This window comes from Emydura macquarii, unplaced genomic scaffold (assembly GCF_026122565.2).
Source record: "Emydura macquarii macquarii isolate MOO-44397 ecotype Brisbane River unplaced genomic scaffold, CSIRO-AGI_Emac_v2 contig_2246, whole genome shotgun sequence".
Lineage (NCBI taxonomy): Eukaryota > Metazoa > Chordata > Testudines > Chelidae > Emydura > Emydura macquarii.
Window position 1 is genome coordinate 2,460,557 of NW_027132383.1, and position 21,928 is coordinate 2,482,484.

The 21,928-nt window shown below is 53.1% G+C and overlaps 1 protein-coding gene across 2 annotated transcripts in view; it reads left to right on the forward strand.

The window, feature by feature from the left end:
* The window catches only part of BOP1 (BOP1 ribosomal biogenesis factor), a 95,010-nt gene that overhangs the window by 15,823 nt on the left and 57,259 nt on the right, over window positions 1–21,928 (forward strand). For both annotated transcript variants that reach the window (XM_067560136.1, XM_067560137.1), the window contains exon 3: window positions 2,711–2,842. In XM_067560136.1, coding sequence (XP_067416237.1) covers window positions 2,711–2,842 — 132 coding nt within the window. The remainder of the gene's footprint in view (window positions 1–2,710; window positions 2,843–21,928) is intronic.

Consider the following 21,928-nt stretch of genomic DNA (forward strand, 5'->3'; position numbering starts at 1 on the left):
GTTCAGCTTGTCCATTCATCAAAACAAACCTACCTGTGAGATGCAGAGGTGTGTTTACAAATAAGTTTGAGTTCACTCTGCATTTACCCAATCTTCTAGAGAATCTCTGTAGGGGTGACCTGGCTAGTATCTTTAGCATGTGCTGAACACACACACACACACACCCTACCGAACCCTGACCCAGGAAGAGGAGAGTGCTTCTTATCCAGTGCGATGGCTGCCTAGCTTCCAGGCGCCTCTGGATGTTGTGAAAGCTGCTCCCCAGAAAGTCTTTGGTGAAGTGGCAGGATAGGGTCTCTACCAGGCTGTGCTTGAACACCGCCCTGTCTGAGGACTCCCGCGTGCTTATAGGAACGGTTTCTTCTCTAGGGAGAGTGCTCCATAGTTGGTTAATGCCGGGAGATGTATTTGATCGCTGAGCGCTAGAATCCTGCCTGCATCCCACATGTGCTAGTGGGGGACCTGGGATGGATTTTATACAAGAGTTCATAGAATTGGAAGGACCTCAGGAGGTAACTAGTCCAACCCCCTGCTCAGAGCAGGATTAACCTCAGCTAAATAATCTCAGCGAGGGTTTTGTCAAGCTGCAGCGCGCGCGCGCACATACAGCTTAAAAACAGCTAAAAACCGCAGCTTAACAACCTCTAAAGATGGAGATTCCACCACCTCCCTCGGTAACCCATTCCAGTTCTGCGTAAGCAGCCCACAGACCTTGGTTTGATCTCCACTCCCAGGGAGCACGCAGGTTCTGTGTCCTCAGCTGGCCGCACCACTGCTGTGGGTGTTGGCGGGTTACGCAACCTGCGGGCCATGGGAAGGGGCCAGTGCGGAGAGTGGAGGGCTATGTGCCATCTGATAGCATGGCCTGGCTGTCGGAGGCAGCCTACTGTGCCAGTGACCCAGTTTGGCAGTGTGAACTCTTTCTCCAAAGCTCATCGGGCAGTGGCGGGGGGGAAAAGGAAGTGAGAGGGAGAGATGGAAACTCAGTTCCAAAGCCATCTTAGCGCCAAAAGCCTGGAAAAAAACTTATCTCCAATCTCCTTTTTTTAAAAAAAAAATTTAATAAAGCCTTTTGTTTTTGCAGTAATCTCATCCCCTTGCTGGCCCTGTATTTTCCAGGCTCTCTCCCACCCTTCTCCCTGCGGCTCAGTGGGAGCCGCGTTGGTGTTGCGTACAGCAGAAGGTGATCACACACTGGATTTTACTGCTCCCCGGAGGGGTGTTTTCTGGGGCTGTTTTTCTGATTATTTCATTGAATCCTCTGGTAAACCCAATCCAGCCTGGGTCCCCCTGAGTGGGGGAAGAGAGGGGAGAATCTCTTTTCCAGGGACGGGTTCGCAGTGTACGCGGCACCCGCACAGCAGGTCACTGAGTGGGCGCAGTCTGAACCGCAGTGTTGCCTGGTTACCCGTGTCTGAGTGGGAATAAGCCCTGCCCTGGCTGTGCAGGCTGAGTGCTCCTCTTGGAATGCCATGAGCGGTGCTTGCCTCTCTGGTGCAGTGGAGCAGTCTGGCACGCCGCAGATCCCAGCATGCAATGCTCTAACTGGAAAGGCATGGTCTGCCGGCACTTGTAGTCTGGCTAGGCTCAGTGTGGTATGCTGGAAGCTGCGTGCAGCTCCATTTTAGGCAGATCAGGTATGATCCCGTCACTTCTGGTACGTGGTCAATGGGACCCTTGGTTGGACATGCTATGGCCACCCCATGTGCTATGGAGATCAACAGACGAGCATCATGTAATCACTGTGGAATGCTGCACGGACACCTGGAGTCCTAGGGGCATATGGGGCGGGTATCAGAAGTTCTGGGTCTGCCGCTTTGCAATGTAGGGGGAGGGGACGCTGAATGCAGGCCTGGATCCTGCTTGCTGTGGGAATGGATGGCATGGCCTGCAGTGGTTGATAAGGCTTGTGTACTCTGAATGCTCAGGGCTTCTATATTTATTTCCTGAGCTGCCAACCCCCTCCAGGGCATGAGGAGCCTACACACATTTTCCTTGGCTAAGCACCCCTCAGCTGTTGCTGGGGCAAAGGTGGGCTACCTGGAGGATGCCTTCCCCATCCCCACTTCCTGTCTGTCTCTTGTCAGCCCTTGCTCTCCACATCCCTGCTATGCTTTTCTCTAATAGCCTCACCTGGTCATGGAACGAGTGCCTCTCAGAGGGGATTATGGCATGGGCTCGGTGGGACAGGTGACTGCTGTCCCTGGGATCAGACTGTCTGACCCTTGGCTGGGGGATTTAGCAGAAAGTGGCCATCAAGCAGAAGCTGCAGGAGGCAGGAAAAGTCAGCCTAGTAAGAGGGCATTCTCCCCTGTGCACGGGGGGAGGCAGCCCAGCGACTTAGAAGATTGCCCCGGTGGCTGGTTCTCAGGAGGTTGAGGCTAATGACAATCTCTCTTCACAACCCCGGAGGGGCATGGAGAGGGGGAGAGGGGGCTGTTCCTTTTTTAGAATCACCTAGCATAATAAACTAATTCCTTCCTTGGGCAATAGGTGACCCTGCTCTCCCCAGGATCTTACAGGTAAGGGCTTGGGTGGTGGGGAACCAACAAAGATCCTGTGTGGGGGAAAAACTCAGGAATTCAGTAGGTCCTGGGTTCATTTCAGTTCCCAACAGGAGCTTGTTACTGAGCCAAACCCAAGTGGTTATGCACACTCTGTATAATGGGGTCACACTAAGCTAAGTCTCTGTCTTCTCATTGTCTTGCAGGCCAGGATGGCTTCCCAGAAGAAGGAGCGATTGCATTGTAAGAGCAGCAGCTTGGACACTGATTCGATGTCAGGCGAACAGCAGGGAGTGCCTCCGAAGGATGAATATGAGGAAGACAGCTCCGACGAGGAGGTAGGACCCAGGGTGAAGTGGCACAAGCTCTGCTGACGTTGAGACACGGTGGGCTGGCCAAGCAGGGCACAGAGCCCATTTCCTTTGGGTTTGTGATTGGCTGTTTCCTCAGGCCCATTGCAAAGGGCTGTTTGGCAGTAGCGTTCATGTTGAATAGTAAGGCTGTGAGGTTGGTCTCTGTTGTGCATTTCTTCTAGCCTGCCTGTCTCCAAAGGCTGAGGCAAGGCAGAAAATCGTCTTCTGCTGAGACTGGGAAGCGAAGGCAGAGTCAGAGGAGGGGGACAGCCTGGGAAGTCGTTCTAGATAGCAGGAAGGAATAGGGAGGCCGCTGGAGCTACCTGGGAAATGGTGGGATTTTTTTTAAAGTAGGCCTTCATTTCTGCAAGCGCAGCTTGTTCACGTCTACCTTGAGTAATTCATTGTGGAGGTCCACAGCTTGAAAAACTTTGATCTGACCTCACAGATCTGCAGCTACCTGGAGTGTCGTCAGGGCGAGGAGGGAAATGTTCAACAGCATCCCAAACTGAATGGGAGCTAGGAGAGGTGTTAGAGAACAGGGCTGATGTCACCTTCCATACTGCGTCGGAGGGCGGGAAGGGGGATTTTGCGTGTTGGAATGTGGAAAGCTGGTGCTTGGGGATGCTGTAGGGAAGGGAATTGAAATAGACACGGAGGAAAGGTAGGTCGCACCTGGTGCCTGGAGAGGCAGTGTTGAAGACGGAGTTTGTCATCCTCGTGATACTCAGCAAATGGATGGCAGGTCTGAATGGAGGTGGGTAGAGGGGACTGCTGCTCTTTGGGGCATCCAGCTGAAGGGAGCTGAGATTAAGCCAAGTGCTGAGTCAAAACAGGCAGTATGATGGGACAAGATAAACAGAGAAACTTCTTTGGCTCGCCTTTGGGATATAGGGGAGAATTCCCCCCATGCTGGCTGCTCCGTGAGCTTTGCGGGGAAGGAAAGGGGGAGTTGATATCATTTCATCACACTACCATTGGGTGTCTGAAATAGTTACCCGAACAGCTCTTCACTTGTACTCAGCTGAGGGAGTTAGGCCAGTGAAATTACTAAAAACCTTGTGCATTTAACCTGTGATAAAAGCAATGAGTGGAATGTGAAGGAACTGCTGTTTGGAGAGCAAGCCTTATAAAGTGCGAAGGCTACAGTCTAATGAATGTCAAGTGCCACTGAGAATTGCGCTGTAAAGCCAGTGTGCAACAGGAACGTTAGAAAGGAAGGAGCAGAGAGCCTGGCAGTTACTGTAAATCAGACTTCAGTCCCCGGTAAAATAATGGAATAAAGATTGAGAACCATGGTTCATATAAATGCATGATACTCCCACACCCTGAATATTGCGTGCAGTTCTGGTCAGCCCATCTCATTAAGGGTATTAGAAGCGGAAAAGCTACAGAGAAGGGCAACAAAAATGATGAGGGGTATGGAGCAGCTTCCAAATGAAGAGAGATTAAAAAGTCTGGGACTGTTCATCTTGGAAAAGAGATGACTAAGAGGTAATATGATAGAGGTCTATAAAATCATGGCTGGTGTGGAGAAAGTACATAAGGAAGGGTTATTTACTCCTTCACATAACCAAGAACCAGGGGTCACCCAATGAAATGAATAGGCAGCAGATTTAAAACAAACAAAAGGCAGTACTTCTTCACACAATGCACGGTCAACATGTGGAACTCGTTGGCAGGGGGTGCTGTGAAGGAGCGGGGTTCAACCATGAATTAGATAAATTCCTGGAGGATAGGTCCATCAATGGCTATTAGCCAAGATGGTCAGGGATGCCACCCTATGCTCTGGGTGTCCCTAAATCTCTTACTACCAGAAGCTGGGACTGGACGACCAGGGATTGATCATTTGATGATTGCCCAGTTCTGTTCATTCCCTTTGAAGTACATGGCACCAGCCACTATTTGCAGACAGGGTGAGGGTGGATCATAGGTCTGACCCCATGTGGCCGTTCTTTTAGCCATCTAGAGGATAATGGAACGTTCAGCAATAAGCAGCTTTTTAAAGGGATTTGTGAAAGGTTGGTCTTGCTGGACAAATGTGATGCTATTTTTAATCGCTAAATCAGTGAACAAAGGGAGTGGAGTAAATGGAGTATGCTGGAATCCAATAAAGCCTTTGATCCAGTGCAGGACAGAGGTGAGACAAAGGCCTGTAGAGGTTAGAAATGTGGGCAGGGAAGAGTCAAGGACCCAGCCTTGGATGCTAAGGCCATAGGCACTGCAGCACTTCACCTCTCTGGTACCTGATGAATAGGCTGGGGAAGGAGTAGTTTCTGCGGATTGATCAGCAGGTCTCATCTCATTTCTGAGGTGGTTCGTTTTGAGGCTGTGGAATGGGCTGACTGCAGCAAAGCCAGTTCATGCCCAGGACCCGGCTAGAGGAGAACTGGCAGTGCTGTTGACGCCCAGGGCCTGCACAGCTAGGGTGTATGGAGTAGCTACAGGCTGCTATTCGAGGAGCTGGATGGAATTACCGGAGTGGGGCTGGCTAGGATGCTGACACCCCAGCTCTTTCAACAATGGCAAGAGGTCAGGCCCTTCGTTTTCAGTCTCCTTTGAGAGGTGTCTGTCCCAAAAGGAGGGGGGTTGGGAGCCTGCCTGCCTGTCCGGTCCAGCGAAGGCCCTGGAGGTTAGATATTAGAGGGCTCGAGGCCCACCTGGGCTAGAACTGGAGCTGCAGGAGTCCCTGCCCCCAATCTGGAATAGAGATTTAGAGAGAAGTGAAATATACGAGTATAGAAAACGTACACTTGTGTAATGTCTCCAGCATATCCCAGGGAAAAAACCCTTTCATGCAGGAATTCAAGGTCTCTCTCTCCCCAGCTGGTCCTATTTCAGGGTCCCAGTGGGGGAAGCACTGATTCAGAACCTGTTGACATCAGAACAACTTTCAGTGGTTTTGTTCCCGACTTCCCTCCCCCAGCTCCATTTCTGTGATTGTATTTATCTCTCTTCCATAAGAACCCTGATGCTTCTGCTTCCTGTGGCTGGGATGCACACACTGTATGCTTTGTATTCGCCTCTGCTGGAAGCCAGGCCCTTCACTTGCCTATAGCTACCAGTCGGTGGCTGAGGGCACCGGGGCCCATCCACCCCTTTGCTATAAGAGAGAATGCTCCCTGCTTGTTCCTCCGCTTGGTCTCCCATACACCGTGAGAACGTCAGATGTCCCAGGTTCTGCAGACCTGGGTTCTAGTCCCCGGATCTTTGCAGGCTGTCCAAGGATGCCAGAGTTGAGCCAGCTCAGGAGGGCTACTGCTGGCAGCGGATTTCAGCACTCGGAGCTGCTGGTCCCCTGTCAAACCAGGGACATCCAGGCTTTGCCAAGAGAAAGGAACAGGTTGCAACCACCTTCATCTTCCGTAGGATGGGGCAGCCTGTGGAGATGCCAGGTCTGAGAGCCAGTCCTCCCCCTCCATCAGAACATAGCAGTGGCCAGCCTGGGTCAGACCCCAGGTCTGTCTAACCCAGTCTCCTGTCACTGACAGTAGCTGGCACCAGCTGCTTCAGAGGAAGGTGTGAGAAACTTGTCATTCAGCAGGGTGATCTGCCACCGCCATCAGGTGTCCTCCTAACCTCTCACGCGATGTCTTAAACCCGGAAGCACGAGGTTTAATATCCCTCCCAAACGTTATCCTAATTAACAAGAGCTCTGGGTGTTCGTGCTCTCCATAGAAATGTCCGGTCCCCGGTGTTGGCGACCTGCCTGCATGGCGGGCTGGGTAATAATATCTCCCAGGCTGCATCTCCCTGGTGAGCAGGCATGTGGCTGCAGTACTCCCAGGGCTACCCTTGGCTCATGCTGGGCTGGCTGCTTCGGTAGTCGCTCCGTTGCCTGTTTCCGTAGGGTTTTTGTGCCCAGCCAGTGACCCGCTGAGGTGTTTTTTGTGACTATACCAAACCTGGTCCCTTGTCACCTGTAACGGACCCTGCTGCCTCTGCTTCTCTCTCGGGTGGTGAGGTGACACTTGAGTGGCTGGGAGGTGGGGCACTGAGGGTGGTGCCGTGTCTGGGAGCTTGGGCCTGGCAGCGTGACTCAGGCTGTCGTGCGGCTGGCGGCTGGCTCTGTGTGGCTGGTGCTGTCTCACCTCTTGGTGTGCGTGGGTTTCGGAGCTCTTTAATAAAGAATAATAGCTCAGACGCACCGTGCCCCCGTGCTCAGTGCAGACTAAATTTCCTCTCCCTGTGCTCCCGCTCACTTGGCAGTCGTCGGTGTTCGGCCTGGCCCGGCGCCCAAATCCGACTCTACTGTGTGTTCTGAGAAGAGACACAACAAAATAAATTGGTTTCCTGGCCTGGCCTGGCCGGGCGCTCTTGGATGCGGGAGCTCAGCGTCGCACGCTGGGCCCTCTCGCTTTGCGCCCTTTCTTGGCTGTCAGTGCTCAAACCCTGCCCGTTGAAGAATATTAAAGCACAGGATGTGTAAATGTTTCCCTTAGCAGGTTGGTGATTAAGGCAGCTCCCTTTGGGGAGGCCATTCCCCACCCCCAGACCCCCAGCCTCTTCAACACTTGTCGTCCCGTCCAAATGTCTCTTCCTCTTAGCCATTCCAAGATGAATGGCTGCAAGCTGTAGAGGCTGTCAGGGCCTCGTTGGGAGGAAGCAGTTTGGGGCTTTTGTTTGGTTCTGTTTCCTCCCACAATGACTATTCCATATGTCAGTGGATAATGAATGAAGGCGCGTTGAGTGCTCCTCAGTGAGCCGCCGGCCGTTCCAAGCCCACTTCCCTCCTCCGCAGCGCAGCTGACCTGGGGGGGTGGGGAGGTGCTGTGGCTGGCTGGGCTGAGGGAGCTCTTCTTTCAGTAGCTGATTAGCCAAGAGAGGAAAAAAATCCTTCAGAATGTGCTGCTGGCAGACAGCTTCTTAAACTCATCACTCCGGGTGCATGTGTGTGCGTGCTTCCTGACCTGCTAGCCGGAGCAGATGCTTTGAGCTTCCCACTTACAAACTGTATTAAACACTTAGCAAATCTCCCCTGCAAGTGTCTCTCCTTGGAGCGCTGCAGGCGCTCAGCCACACGCAATGGCCACAGAGGGGTGTGAGGCGAGGCAAGGCCGCACAGAGGCCGTAATTAGCAGAGCTGTACGGCCAGGGTCTGCTTATCTGCACTAGGACTACTTGACCCCGGGGAGAGGTGTTGAATGGACTGCCCTCCCCTCCCCCAGAACTGGGGCATCTGGGCATGGCTGCCTCTGTGCTGAGCCCTGCAGCTGGTTGGCAGGGCGTTCAGGCTGTCTTCTCTTTGCTGTGAAGGTCTCGTTCGGCAGGGATGGGATAGCGGTCTAAAGCCATGTCTCCCTGGCTGGGAGTGGGACTGCGGTGGGTGGGATCCTGCAGGTACACCTGTGGCGAGGGCTGTTGCAGTTTGCCACCGTGGTGTAATAGGCAAGCCCGTCTGTCCCTCCTATCCCATGTGTGACTCTAGGCTCCCTGTTCGCTCACCTGCTGCAGTTACTGTCTCTGCATCTTAGACCACGTAGAGCAGCCGTGTTCTCCTGAGACGTCAGCCTCGGCCCAGTGCTGGTGGGCAGCTGGCTCCGTCCTCCCCTCCAGGAGCCTGCAGGAGTCCTGTGCTGTGCTTGTGCCAGGCCAGGGGCCAGTTCGCTCACAGCCCCGCCCACACACCTCTGGGTGGGGTCACTTCTCTCCTGCCCCCTGCCCATTGATGCGGTTGAGGAAAATACATCATGATTTTGCCACTTTCTCCTCCAAAACGTGCCCGTTCCTTTCCGCTCTCACCATGAACACATTAGAGCAGTGGTTCTCCACCAGGGGTACACAGAGTTCTTCCAGGGGCTACATCAGTTCCGCTAGATATTTGCCTGGTTTTACTACAGGCAACGTAAGAAGCATTAGCTGAATCAGTACAAACTAGAATTTCATACGGACAATGGGTCGTTTATACAGCTCTGTGTACTGTACGCTGAAATATAAAGTACAGTATTTATATTCAGTTGATTTATTTTATGATATGGTAAAGTAAGCAATCTGTCAGTAATCGTGTGCTGTGACACTTCTGTATTTTTATGTCTGATTTTGTAAGCAAGTCGTTTTAAAGTGAGGTGAAACTTGGGGTACGCAAGACAAATCAGACTCCTGACAGAGGTTCAGTTGTCTGGGAAGGTTGAGATCTGCTGCATTAGAGAACCTTGTTCTTTTTGTGCCAGGGCTAGAGCAGCGTGTGAGATCCTGCAAAGGTAGGTGAATGGGCAGCAGGGCGGCATATTCATCAGGAACGCACATTATAAGGAATAACGTGAACTCTTCCGCCACACCAGAGGGTTCTCTGATAACTGAAAGCACTCCGAAGGACAGTGTCAGTGAGGGCAATGCAGTGACAACCTGTGCTTGGTGCGCAGGAGGCAGCCAAGTCAGTGTGTATAAGAAAGGGGATGGGAATAATTCAGAAAACAACCTATAAATCAGTGGGGTGTCCTTGTGTGGAATAATGTGTTCACTTCGGCTCACCCCCTCTTGAAAAGCTGCAGCAGAAATGTGAGGGAGTATTCCAGAACCGGCCAAGGTCTGAAGAGACCTTGTGTATGCAGAGGGATCTAAAAGACTGAGATTGTTTAGTTTAGAGAGGAAATGGAATCTAAGGGGGCATGATATCGGTGTCTGTAAAATAGCAGAGTATGGATAAGGTAAATTGGGCAGTCCTGCTATCATCTCTGCGACAGGAGTAAAGGGATAATCAATGAGCTGGAAAAAGCACAGGTTTAAAACCACTGTATGGCCCTTCTTCTCCCACATAATGTAAAGATTTTATTTAACGCACAATTAGCCTGTGGAATTCATTGCCACATGATATTATTGGTGCCAAATGCGTTGCAAAAATAAAAATGCTAAGCATTCTCATGGATCACAAGAGCCTCCAGAGTTTCACTAGTGACAGCAAAAGTATAAGGGCTTTAATCACTCCTACCTCAGGGTATAAGCCAGCAACCAGCTGACGTGATGGAGGGAAGTTTCTCCCTATGGCTTGTTTCATAATTGTCTGCGTTGCAGGGAATTCTGCCTTCCTGAGAAGCATCTGGTCTTGGCTGTTGTCAGGCTACCAGGCTAGAGGGACTTCTGGTCTGTAAAGGGTTCACTCACCGCGGGAGCGCCTCCTCGAGGCCAGGTGTGGCATAGTGGCTGTTTCCCCATATGGTGCCCCCGGCCGATGGTCATTCTGTTGTTGCGGTGGTCTCTCCTTCTGCCGCTTGACCTTCTGGCCAGATCACGCTGTAGTCCACCCCTTCTGGGCAGCCCAGCTCAGCTGTAGTCCAATGATCTTAAGCAGGACTTCCATCTGTCTCTGGACTCTGTGGTCCTCTCATCCCTTACCTCAGGGGGTTTCACCCCACCTTCTTTGGTGTCTGGGAGGGGAACCCCAGCCCTCCCTCTACTCCAGCTTCCAGCTTAGGGGCCCTGCAGCTGGCAGACAAAGTCTGCTCCCTCAGGCTCCTCGCTGCCTCGCCAGACTGCTTCCTACCCCTTCTGTCCCCCAGAGAATGAAAACAAATGCTCCCCCTGCAGCCCTTTTCTTCTACAAATGTCCTGGCTTTCTAATCGCTGTCCCGCCCCTCCCCAGCTGAGCTTCATTATCAGTTTAGCCTGTCTTGCTCTCTCAGGGGTGCTGCCGGGTATGTTAGCTGGCCTCTCATGCCCAAATTAACCCCTTCAGGGCTGGGTGGGGTGCACAGCCCATCACATGGTCTGATTCAGCATGGCAGCAGGTCATCATTTCCTGTTCGTCTTTGGTTATTAGCAGTTGAGGCCCAAGCAAAGTGCCATGTGCATCCATGGCAATGGAACGGAAGGTACATGGCATGGCTATATCCTAGGTATGCTCCTGTCCCCCTTCTGGGGAGCTAGGGGTGCTGGGTGGGTGGTTTCTCTCTGTAGGTTGCTTGTTCCCACTTTGCCTTTGAAAGAGGTGATCTGCCTAGTGGGATACACCCTACTGTCTTGCTGCAGATAGTCAGTCCCAAAAGCAGACTCAGCCATGCGGTGAACCTCTCTGCGTGCTGCTGAACTTTCAGCCACCTCTTCTCCCCATGGTCATGGCTTGAGGTGCTGTTCTTAGAGAGGAAGAAAAGCACGGGCTTGTGCAAAGGAACCCTCCCCTCCCACCCCCGGTCCAGCTGCTACTCTTCCCAGCCTAATGCACACGCTGGCTTGTCCTCACTGGATGGGGTGGGAGAGGTCTGAGCCCAGTCCCTTTTCTGGAGATTTTCTCTATTTGCTCCCTATTAAGGGTTTGGAGGATCTGGCCCCGGCTGTTTCACTGTGGTCAGGGACTCGGGCTGGATTCTGGGCCCGTTGGGAGTACTGTAGAGTGGCTGGGGCTCGCCTGAGGGAGGAAGTCTCAGCAGCTGGAAGTGGATGGGGAAGGCTCACGCCTCCAGCTTCTGCAGCCAGAGTGGAAAGTTTCTCTTTGCGCAATGCGTGTGTTTCAGAGGTGGGGGCAGTCAGGCTGTTGGAGCTGCAGAGATTTGATAGCGTGGAGGCGGACTTGTTCCGCACACCGCCGCCCTGGGATAGGTCAGTTCTGCAAAAATACCTCCTACGGCACCCCATCCCGCCTTGGTTCTGGCCAGGCCGGGCTGGCATTTCCAGATGGAAACTGTGCAGCCTTTTGGCATTGGGAACAAGTGCGGTAACTCTTCTGTTTGGGGCTTGCTTTGTGGAGAACTACCCTGAGCGGAGCACGAGGCCCAGACTAGGCTGGTGTATGGTGTGGGGAGAAGAAACCAATTAACTGGGGCTGATACAATCATAAAAAAGAGGAACTAAATTACTCTTATTTTCTGGCTGCCCCAGACTTGATATTTAAAGTGTTCGCACAGCAGCTCAATCGGGACAGGAAAGACTTTCTTACTCTGGAAGGAATTACATCAGCGAAATACATTTAAACAATCAGGTCTCTGACCCAAAAGAGAGAGAGAGAAACCCACAACAACTTTCAGCTGAGGAGTGGAAACTTTTTTTTCCATTTATTTCCCCCTCTGTGTGCTAGGTCTACATGCTCTGCTCCGTCTCAGTTTACAGCTTGTCACTTCTGAAGCAAACCTACCTCATCCCAAACAAACCTGCTGCGATCTCTTTCTCATGGCTGGAAACTGACCGGCATACTGTCTTCTGAAAGGAGAAGACTCGGGGGTTATATTGAAGAAACTAACCCCACTACATCCTCCAGTGTCTGCACTTTGTCTGTCACACAGGTTGCTCAGGCTTTATCCAGCCAGGGGTCTTGTTTTCCAGAAGTCCAAAGGCTGCACCTGTGCTGTATAAAGTGTTGCAGATTGCAGAACCTCCAGGAGCCTGCCGGTCCCAGAATGGAGATGGAGCAGCCTGTCTGAGTCCAGGCAGCAGGCGTGCTCGGCTCTTTAGACAGCACCTCCATTGTAGAAATGTGGGTAGCGCTCCCACGGCACCTCACGTGGGAGCTGGATTCTGTTTTTGCAACCCAGTGAGGCCAAGGTGTATTTATGTAGTTCCCTATTCCCTGTATGTACGGTTCCCTGGGGTTTAGTTTGCAGTGCACCCTGTGTGCTGTGTACCCAAAGGACTCGTCAGAGCAGGACGCAACATGTCCCTAGGCCTGGCACAGAGGAGATGAGAACAGCCTGACCATTCCCTCGACCCCCAGACAGCTCAAGCATCTCTCATAGCCCCTGTGGCAGACACTGCTCCCCCTGCAAAGTCTCTTGTACCCACTTGGCAGAGTGCTCGCCTGGGAAGCCAGGAATCCAGGCTGTAGCCCATCCAGTGAATTCCTCTTCTAAAGGAATAATTGATCTCTACTCCCAGCCTGCCCTAACCTCCGGACACCCACTGCTGGCCTCTGCATGGCCTCTCCAGCATGCTACATAGACTCACATTCAAGCTGGCACCCTGCTGTAGGCCTGAAGCCCTTTTCCCCAGAATCAGATGGTTATGGGGGCAGGGGGCTGGATTAGCAGATCTGGAGAGCTGCGTGCCAGCACTGAACTCTCCTGTCCAAAGAAAGTAATGTGTTCAGGATGAACCCTCTCGGAGGGCGGGGCGGGGGGAGAAGCAGGGAGAAGGGAGAGCGTCTCGCCATGAATTGCTGGCCAGCGTTCCAGCATCCCACCTCATTAGCCTTGGTTCCGTTTCACGTGTGAGAGGAAGAGCAGGGGAAGGCAGGAGGCTGCTTTGGTCAAATCCAGGACCTGAAGTGGATCAGTAAAGCCAGGTGCAAGGCTAATAAACTAGCCCCCGTGATGTCTGCTCTGAGCTTTGCAACTCAGACGAGACATCAGCAGGCCATTGAACTGATCAGTCGTGGTGGCAGCTATTGGGGAAACTGGGGGAACTCTGCTGGGAAATCTGTACTCGGATGTTTTCAGCCCTGACAGCTGATCTCGGACTACGGTGCGCAGCAGCCCTCACTCTGGCGGGGAGGGAGGAGACCTTGTGATGCAGGGAAAGAACCTACACACTGTGATCTGACCCACCATTTGGATTCACAGCCCCCAGTGACTGTCGTGGTGGCTCTCGGCTCCTAGGCTGGTTGCTCAGAAACGTTGGCCCTGTGCTAACGCAGGCTCCCAGCGAAATGGCATTTCAGGGCCAGACCTGAAGCTGGTTTTCTCAGCTCCCTGGGGAGCCTGCCGAGCTTCTGAGTGGGAATTCCCGAGTTGTGCCCGTCTTTGGACACGTGTCAGCTGGGTGCTTCCAAAAGCCCGGGTGTGAGGCCAGGAGCTATGATAGCACCTCATCTTCCTCACCAACTCCAGCCAGTCCTGGCTGCTGGGAAAAGAGGGGAATAAGTCAGACTGCACTAACTCATGCTGCTTTTTGCTTAAGGAGAAGAAGGGCACATGCAAATGTTGACTGGATGGGGGGGCTCAGAGAGCTACCGGTTCCAGGGGTGAGTGAGAGTGTGACATGAACTATTTGGACCCAGCTGACATACTGAACTCCTAGTAAAGAACCTTTTAAACAGGAAGAATAAAAAGCTTGAACTACTGAGCAGTAGATAAACATTTATAAAATAGCTACTGATTCTGTGGCAGTGAGAGGAATCCGGAAAGGGGCTGGTGCGCGTGGGCCCCAGCACTCCTGGTGATCTGTATCCTAGGGGAACAGGGAACGACAGAAACACTGGCGGTTACCTGAGAAGCGACAGAGTGAAAGCCTGGCCCTGTTGATTTCAGTGGAGCCGGGATTTCACCCAGGAAGTCCGGGGAGGTAGTAGGAGCAAAGGGAAAATGTGTGTACTGATGTTCAAAAAGGAACGTCGTCCTGGCTATAGTGCCAGCTGGTGAGCAAAGTCCACTCCCTGGTGTGAAAAGAAGGACCAAACTGAGGATTCTCCCATTACCCAGGAGGTAAGACTCCTGTAAGAGTGTGGGGTCCAGTCCCAGCTCTGGCACAGCCCTCCGTGTCAGCTTTTGCAAGTCCCTTCTGCTGTGTCCTTCACAGGCCCGACTGCCATCCTCACACACGTTTCCAGCTCACGTTTCGTGGTGCTTTAGGCTGGAGCTAGCCGGCCAGGAGTGGGCGTGGGTGGCTGGGTTGAGGCTCTAATGCAGTCGGGATGCAACAGCTGGAGTTGCAGGAATTCTTCGTCAGCTAACCTCATCGGTCTGCTAATCCGATCACTCTGGGTAGCTCAAGCGTTGTGTTGAAGTGTAGCCACCTGAGCCAGGCTTGCCTGAGTGCAGTAAGACCTGGTCTATGCTATCAGACTAGGGCGGTTTAACCAGGTCAGTGCAGGGTGGGAAAAATCCACCCCCCTGCACAGCGTACCTACCTTAGTCCCCGTGTGGACAGTGCGAGGTTCTTCCATCAACCCAGCAGCCGCCTCCGCTCTCAGGGTGGTGGATTACCTGTGCCGAGGGGAGAACCCCTCTCTCAGTGTCAGTAGTGTCTACTGAAGCGTGGCCGTGCTGCTGTAGCTTTTTAAGTGTACACAAGCCCTAACTCATGCCAATTGTTGCAGTGAAAGACACGCCCTTAGTCCCTCTGTTCCTCAGTGGCATGGGGCTATTATTTGCTTTCTCCCGCCTGACTATCTTGTCTCTTTGGACTCTGCTGTGCGGCACCGGGGCGCTCAGTGTGCGTGCAGCATCTGTCACAATCGGGTCCTGATCTCAGTCGAGGCCTCTAGACACTGGTAATGAAGTAATGTTCTGTCTCCAGCCCACAGACTTGAGCAGCTCTGCTCGTTCCAGGGGGAGAGCGCAGCTTCTCCCAGAAGGTAGATTACCCTCGCCCTGGCTGTAACTTTGCTGCAGCTGTCAAGTGGCTTGGAAATTGGCCAAAGGGTAACTTGTCCTGTTGGGTTGGGCAGCATGTGGTTAGGTCTGATCTTAATTAGCATTGCTAATGATCTGAGAGAAGGGAATAGACAGCAGGGGGAGCGTTGAACTGGGCTGAGCTACCAGGCACAGGGAGAAAGGTGGGCAGCAGGGCTGGCTGAGAGAGACCAAAGGGTGAAAGTGAGCAGCCGATTGGCTAGGAGGGGCATGAAGGTACCTTGCACCTTTGATCGACCCGGATCTCTGCAAGTTCTCGTTCATCACTAGCGGTGCTAACAGAGCTGCCCCAGAGACCAGTGTTCTCCCCACTCGCCCTGTGTCTGGTGTGAGAACCAGAGAAGGTTGGAGGCAGGAAAGGAAGCCTGAAGGGTGAATGAGAACGTGCCGCAGTAATTACTGAAACAGGCTATGCCCTTGGGACAAAGATCTGACGCCTGTTGTATACACACACACGCACCCCCGGCGTGGTGGCGGTGGCTGGCACAGGCGAGCGTGCTCGTTCGCTCCTCACCACACTCCGGAATGCCTTGGCACCAGTACTGCTCGGTGCTGTTTTTAAACCCCACGTCATTCTGTCCTGCGCCTTTCCTTCGTGCTGCTGCTACATCGGTTTTAATTTAATCCCAGCATGAAGTATTTTATTTTTCTGGGAAGCGGGGATAAGGTTACGGAGCTTGGCCACTTAACCGAGCTGTAACGAAGATGGATTGGAAAAGATTTATTTCCCCAGAAAGGAAAGCGGTTCCTTGGCCGTGTTAGTTTCGTGGAGGGAATTCAGCAGCCCCGGACTCTGCTAGGCGAAAGGCTCTGGGCTCTCTGCAGCCCCGGAGGAGCGGCTCTGTGCAGGCAGGCCCCTCTTCTGGAAGTGGACTGGAAGGGGAGGTTTAGCAGGAGAGGAACCCAATCCCTTGGCCTGTGATCGAGTGGGGCTAGGGGCTCTGAAGGATTCCCACCTCTAGGTCCGGGAGTTCATTTATGTAAGGCAGGCACAGGGAAGGGGTTTTGTGTTAGCAGGAGCACACGGCTCAGGGAAGTGTCTCCTGAGCAGCAGCCAGGGGCTTTGGGGGTGTTAGCACCTGCACAGCTCTGTGCGGTGTGGGCCCCACGTCTGTGAGCAGACTCTGATCTCTGTACAGCTGTGGGGAGCAGGAGGAATCCCATGAGCAGTGTCCAGGGGGTCCTGGTGGGTTCCCAGTCATGCAGGATTGTTCCCTCCCCTGCTCAGAAAGGCACTGTAAGGAGCCTTCCCACGACAAGGGGGCAGGAGCTGGTGTGAGGGTTTGTCTACGTGGCAAGTTGCTATGCAGCAAGTCAGGGTGTGACTCTGCAGCACGCCAGCTTGCCAGGCAGTAACGTGGATGCGGCTCCGGCGCAGGGAAAGTCCAGGAGTGCAGTTCGGTGTGTGACTCCTTCAAAGCGCAGAATGGCAGGCCACGCTCCGGGACTCTCGCGGCACTAGAGCAGTGTACGCACGGCACGGCACGGCAAGCTGGCGCACTGCACATTCACACCCTGGCTCACCACACGGGAAGCGACCGTGTTGACAGGCCCTACGTCTGGTCTCGGAGCACAACTGCCTGCAGCGGAGCCCGGTATTTCTACACAGACTGTGGGCTGAGCGGGGTCCCTGCTGCTGAATTGGCTTCTCCTGCTGGACGTATGCCTGCTAGAGCCCCATGCGCTCTGCGTTCCAGCCCCCGCAGTAGCTGCAGTATCTGAGGCACGATCGGAAGCCGTGCGGCCTGTGTGCCTGCGCTCGCCTCCGGGGCTCAGCTGTAACTCTAGAGCGCGCAGAGCCTCTACCGAGCGCATGTCTGTGCGTCCGGGAGCCACGCTTTGCTTTACTCTCCAGCCAAGTGCCGTGAATGGCTTCTGCTGGCTACTGAACTGACAGCTGCCTGAAAGGTTGGCCACAGCCCCTGCTCCTTGAGTGTCCCCACATCCCCCTGTGTCCCACCCCCAGCTGGAAGGCTGGCTAACAGTCTGCTCTCTGGCAGAGGGGGGCTCTTTCTCATGTTTCATGAACTCTAGAGCAAGTCCTCTTTGTTTGGGAAAGTGGCTCTCCTGATTCCAGCTGCATCTTGAAAACCATTCATGTCCAAGGCTCCCAAACGCCCCCGCCGCTACTGCTTCGCCCTTTCACCTAGGCTGGAAGAGTTGAGTTCCTGTCTCATGCAGCTTCTCATCCCTCCCTGTCTGGGGTTAGTGAGGGGTGGGACAAGGGGTTTCTCCCCTGAACCCCCTTCCTATCCAGCTGCCCCCGCACAAATCCGTCTTGTCTCTTTCCTCTTCGAGTCAGGTTTTCCTACCACAGCAGTTTTTTCCATTACGCATTACTCGGCGCAGTGGATGTGGGTGACAAACAGGCACTGGATTTCATAGGAAAGCGAGTCCATCTGCTTTAAAGAGAAGAGCCTCCTTCCCCTTGGATGGCTACAGATGAAAGCCGGGCCTCCTTCCGGAGCGAGAGCCGGATGGCAGGAGGGGGAGGCCGCACACAAGGGACACAGGGATCACTAAAACCTTGCTTTCCTTTGGTAAATGGCAGAGCCAGGAGCCAGCAACTGAGTTTAATCCCTGCTCTGGCTGACTCGCCTTGTGGCCTGGGCAAGTCACTTCCACCCCATGAGTCATTTCCCCTATGCGTGAAGCAAGGCGAATAAGACTATGCCTACACGGATGGCGGCAAAGTCGCCGCCGTCAGATCGACTTGTCTGGATCGACCGAGTGGTCAGTGCAGACCCGCTCAGTCTATCCAGGAGTCGACGTACTAAAACCACCTCCTCGAGTGGTGTAGCACTGCGTCGATGGGAACGCGGTTCCCGCCAGCGCAGTGCAGTGAAGGCGGCACAGAAGAGAAGCCCAGAAGTCGATGGGAGTTACACAAGTACTTTGCGTAACTCCCGTCGACTGCCGCTGCATCGCCGAGGTAAGTGTAGACCAAGCCTAAGGCTCTGGGCAGGTGTGGGGCTATGCTCGCAAAGTGCCTTGTAGGAGCTGCCGTGCCACGGGGAGAAGAGGGCTACAGGAGCCTGATGGGAACAACTAGTGCCAGCCGCTGTTGGGGCCTGGCTGGGCCCTGAGGATCTCACTAGACCCCCCTTCGCTGTGCTCATCTCGCCTATGCCTCTCTCCCATGGGGAGCCGGGGGCCTTCGCTGCCTTCCATCTTTGCCAGTCTCCTGCTGTAGTCTTGTCTGCTTCCCACGCCCTTCTGATAGCTCTGGGAGCGCAGATACGGTTGCCCTATATAAATACAGCAGAGAGATAAATCCCAGGGAGGGAGAGGAGTTATTTACGTCCAGCGCCAGTGTGGACACAAGAACTGATGGATATAAACTGGCCAGCAGGAAGTTTAGACTTGAAATTAGATGAACGTTTGTAACCATCAGGGTAGTGAAGTTCTGGAACAGCCTCCCAAGGGGAGCAGTGGGGGCAAGAAACCTAGCTGGCTTCAAGACTGAGCTTGATAAGTTTATGGAGGGGATGGTCTGATGGGACAGCCTAGTTTGGCAACTGACTGATCTTAGATTACTAGCTGTAAAAATGCCCAATGGCCTGTGATGGGGTGTTAGATGGGGCGGGGGGTTCTGAGTTACTACAGAGAATTCTTTCTGGGTGTCTGGCTGGTGAGTCTTGCCCACATGCTCAAGGTTTAGCTGATCGCCGTATTTGGGATCAGGAAGGAATTTCCCCCCAGGGCAGATTGACATAGTCCCTGTGGGGTTTTCGCCTTCCTCTGCAGCATGGGGCACGGGTCACTTGCTGGTGGATTCTCTGGACCTCGAGGTCTTTGAATCATGATGTGAGGACTTCACTAACTCAGTCCTAGGTCAGGGTCTATGACAGGAGTGGGTGGGTGAGGTTCTGTGGCCTGCGTTGTGCAGGAGGTCAGACTAGATGATCATAATGGTCCCTTCTGACCTTAGAGTCTGAGTCTGTTAGCCTGTAGTTCTGCTTCTGTTGTGTGTGTCTGTTAGCCTCAGTCTGCCTCATCGCCTCTTGCCCAGGGGGTTCCATGTAACACCCGTCTCGTTACGCTCGTGCTCATATCAGAGCTGAATTGAATAGGTGTAGTCCATTTACGTTAGCGGTGCCTATTCACTCTCCTTTTAGGCAGAAGCTCTCCAGGTGTGGTATTGGGCTAGGGGGAGAACACAGAGCAGCTGGAGAAGAATCTCCTCTGGCCCTCTTGAGTGACAGGAGGGCGAGACCTTCTCCTAGGGTGTGGGGTTATGATGCCCCTTTGCTCACTCCTGACTTTCCCACCAGAATGGCCTGTGCCTTGAGCTCCTCTGGTTATTTGAAGCAGCAGCAATGAGGTGAGGAGCAGCTACGGGGGGAGTTCCTCTGCTGAAGTTGCGATCTCCTGGCCATGTGTCCGTGGCTCTGAGCTCCCTGGCCACCCCCACTCCCTGAGCCTCCAATTGCAGCTCCAGATGGCTTCCCTCATTGAGAAAACTCTTTCCAGAGAGCAGCTGTGTGTCGGCTCTGGCACCCTCACTGGATGTCTCTTGTCCAGCCAGTTTCCCCTCCACCTTGTCTAGAGTGAGCCTTGGCCTGCCCAGCCTGGTCCAGGTGCTGGGAGAGACGAGCCTGGCTGGCTAACCCATGCTCTCGTGCGGCTCAGGGCAGGTGACGGATAGACACCCCGCCAGTGCCTTTGGGAGCCACTGCCCAGCACCGCTCCCCGCAGTAGAAAAGGAACACTAGGCTCTAGCTGGAGTTCATCCTAATCCCCTCGATGTTGTAACCCCCAGTCAGCAGCTACGTATTTCTCTGGCGTTTTCCTGGGCGTGGCCTCAGCCTGGAGGGAACGTTGCTTCTGTAGGGTCCGAGCCATTCAGGGTCGACAGGGCTGGAAGAAAACGAAGCACCTGTTGGGCTCAGGTGTTTGTTTGCTCCCCAGAACAGCCCTCTGCCAAACGTGCACCTGCCAGGAGCTGGCGGTATCCGGGGGAGGCCAGCTGGCTCTCCTGAGGGAGTGATGGCCTGGCTTGTCACAGCCCCTGTTTCTCCTCTTCTCTGTAGCGGTTCAGAGATTGCCATGGTAGGGAGGGGACAGGCTCAGGCAGGTCCTATCTGCAGCCAGGATCGGTCTCAGGCCCATCATGAACCTGTAAGAGCCTGGCCATTGATGTGCAAGGCCCTGCTAGGTTTGCACAAAAGAAATGGGGAACTGAGTGTATGTTCCAAAGAGAAATGGGCCCTCCGTGTAAACGCCCTGCTTCTCCCTATGGCAAGACAATGAAAGTGGAGCGACGTTTGAAATGCAAACCCCATGCCATTAAAGAACCTGGCCGGGGAAGGGACGACTGCACACATTTTTCACTGTGTAAGCCGAGGGGAAAGCAAAGGGAAACCAAGCAGCGTGATCGAGCAGTGGGCTTTTGAATGTGCTGTTGCTCATAATCCCCTGAGGGTTATCAGTGATGCAGGGATGGGCTTTGGGTCATGATTCTACGTTCATGGTGTCATAGAATCATAGATGATTAGGGTTGGAAGGGACCTCAGAAGGTCATCTAGTCCCTTGTATTTTAAATAGAATAAGCAGTCAAAACTCAGGACTTGGCCTCTGTGTGCCTCAGTTTCCCATCAGTAAATGGGGATCGCAACCCTGCCCTACCATCCAGCACCAAGAGGAGGTTAAGGACTGTCACATGCTCAGACACTAGAGCAATGGGAACTATAAATGCCATAGGTAACAACTGAACAGGTGTAGGTCCTTGAAGTTGCCAGGGTTGGCGCTACTGTGTATCGTCAGCTCTCTGGAGCTGGAACTGTCTTTTGTTCTGTGTTCGTACAGCACCAAGCACAGTGGGGGGCCTGGTCCTCAGCCAACTTAACATTACTCCAGGTACCTTCGCCTCTTTCATTTCCTACCTGGAGTGTTCTAGTCATGGACACAGCTCCTATGTCAGATTTGATTTGCATTGTTACATGGTGCCCAGCTGCTGTCATGTGATTGGTCTCTTCAAACCCTAGCTTTAAATGCGACCTAAATAAAAACAAGGAACAGCATTGCCCTGTCTTTACTGCCTAGAATTGTGGAGTTGTGGGGCCCTTGGCAGTTCTTCTCTCCTAGACTGTGTTTTTAGAACAGACCTAGCCTAGGCTTAAAGTGGTCTGGTGTAGACACGAGCCAGCTGGAGCTCAGGTGCAGGCTCATCTTGTCTGGTCTCCTCCTCTGTAAGAAAATCCCAGTGGGGTCCTAGTCCTCACTGAAGTCTTTGGTGTTACTTAAGTACAAGTAGTAGCACAACAGAAGCATTTAACTTCAGAAAGGGGGGGGCTAAACAAAATCAGGAAGCTAGTTAAATGGAAATGAAAAGGAACAGACATAAGAGTGAAATGGCTGCAAACTGCATGGAGACTATTTAAAAATCCCCCAAGAGAGGCACAAACTGAATGTATATCCCAAATTAAAAAAAAAAACCAGTAAGAGGACCAAAAAGTGCCATCATGGCTAAACTAAGGCAGTTAGAGGCAAAAGGCATCCTTTAAAAATTGGAAGTCAGATTCTACTAAGGAAAGTAGGAACATAAACTCTGTCAAGTCAAGTGTGAAAGTTATATGGCAGACAGGCCAAGAAAGAATTTGAGCAGCAACTAGCTAAGGGCACACAAACTAATAGCAAACATTTTTTAAATGCCTCAAAAGCAGCAAGCCATCCAAATAGTAAGTGGGGCCACTGGACGATCAAGGTGCTAAAGGAGCACTCAAGGAAGACGAGGCCGTTGCAGAGAAGCTAAATTAATTCTTTGCATCGGTCTTCACTGCAGAGGATATGGGGG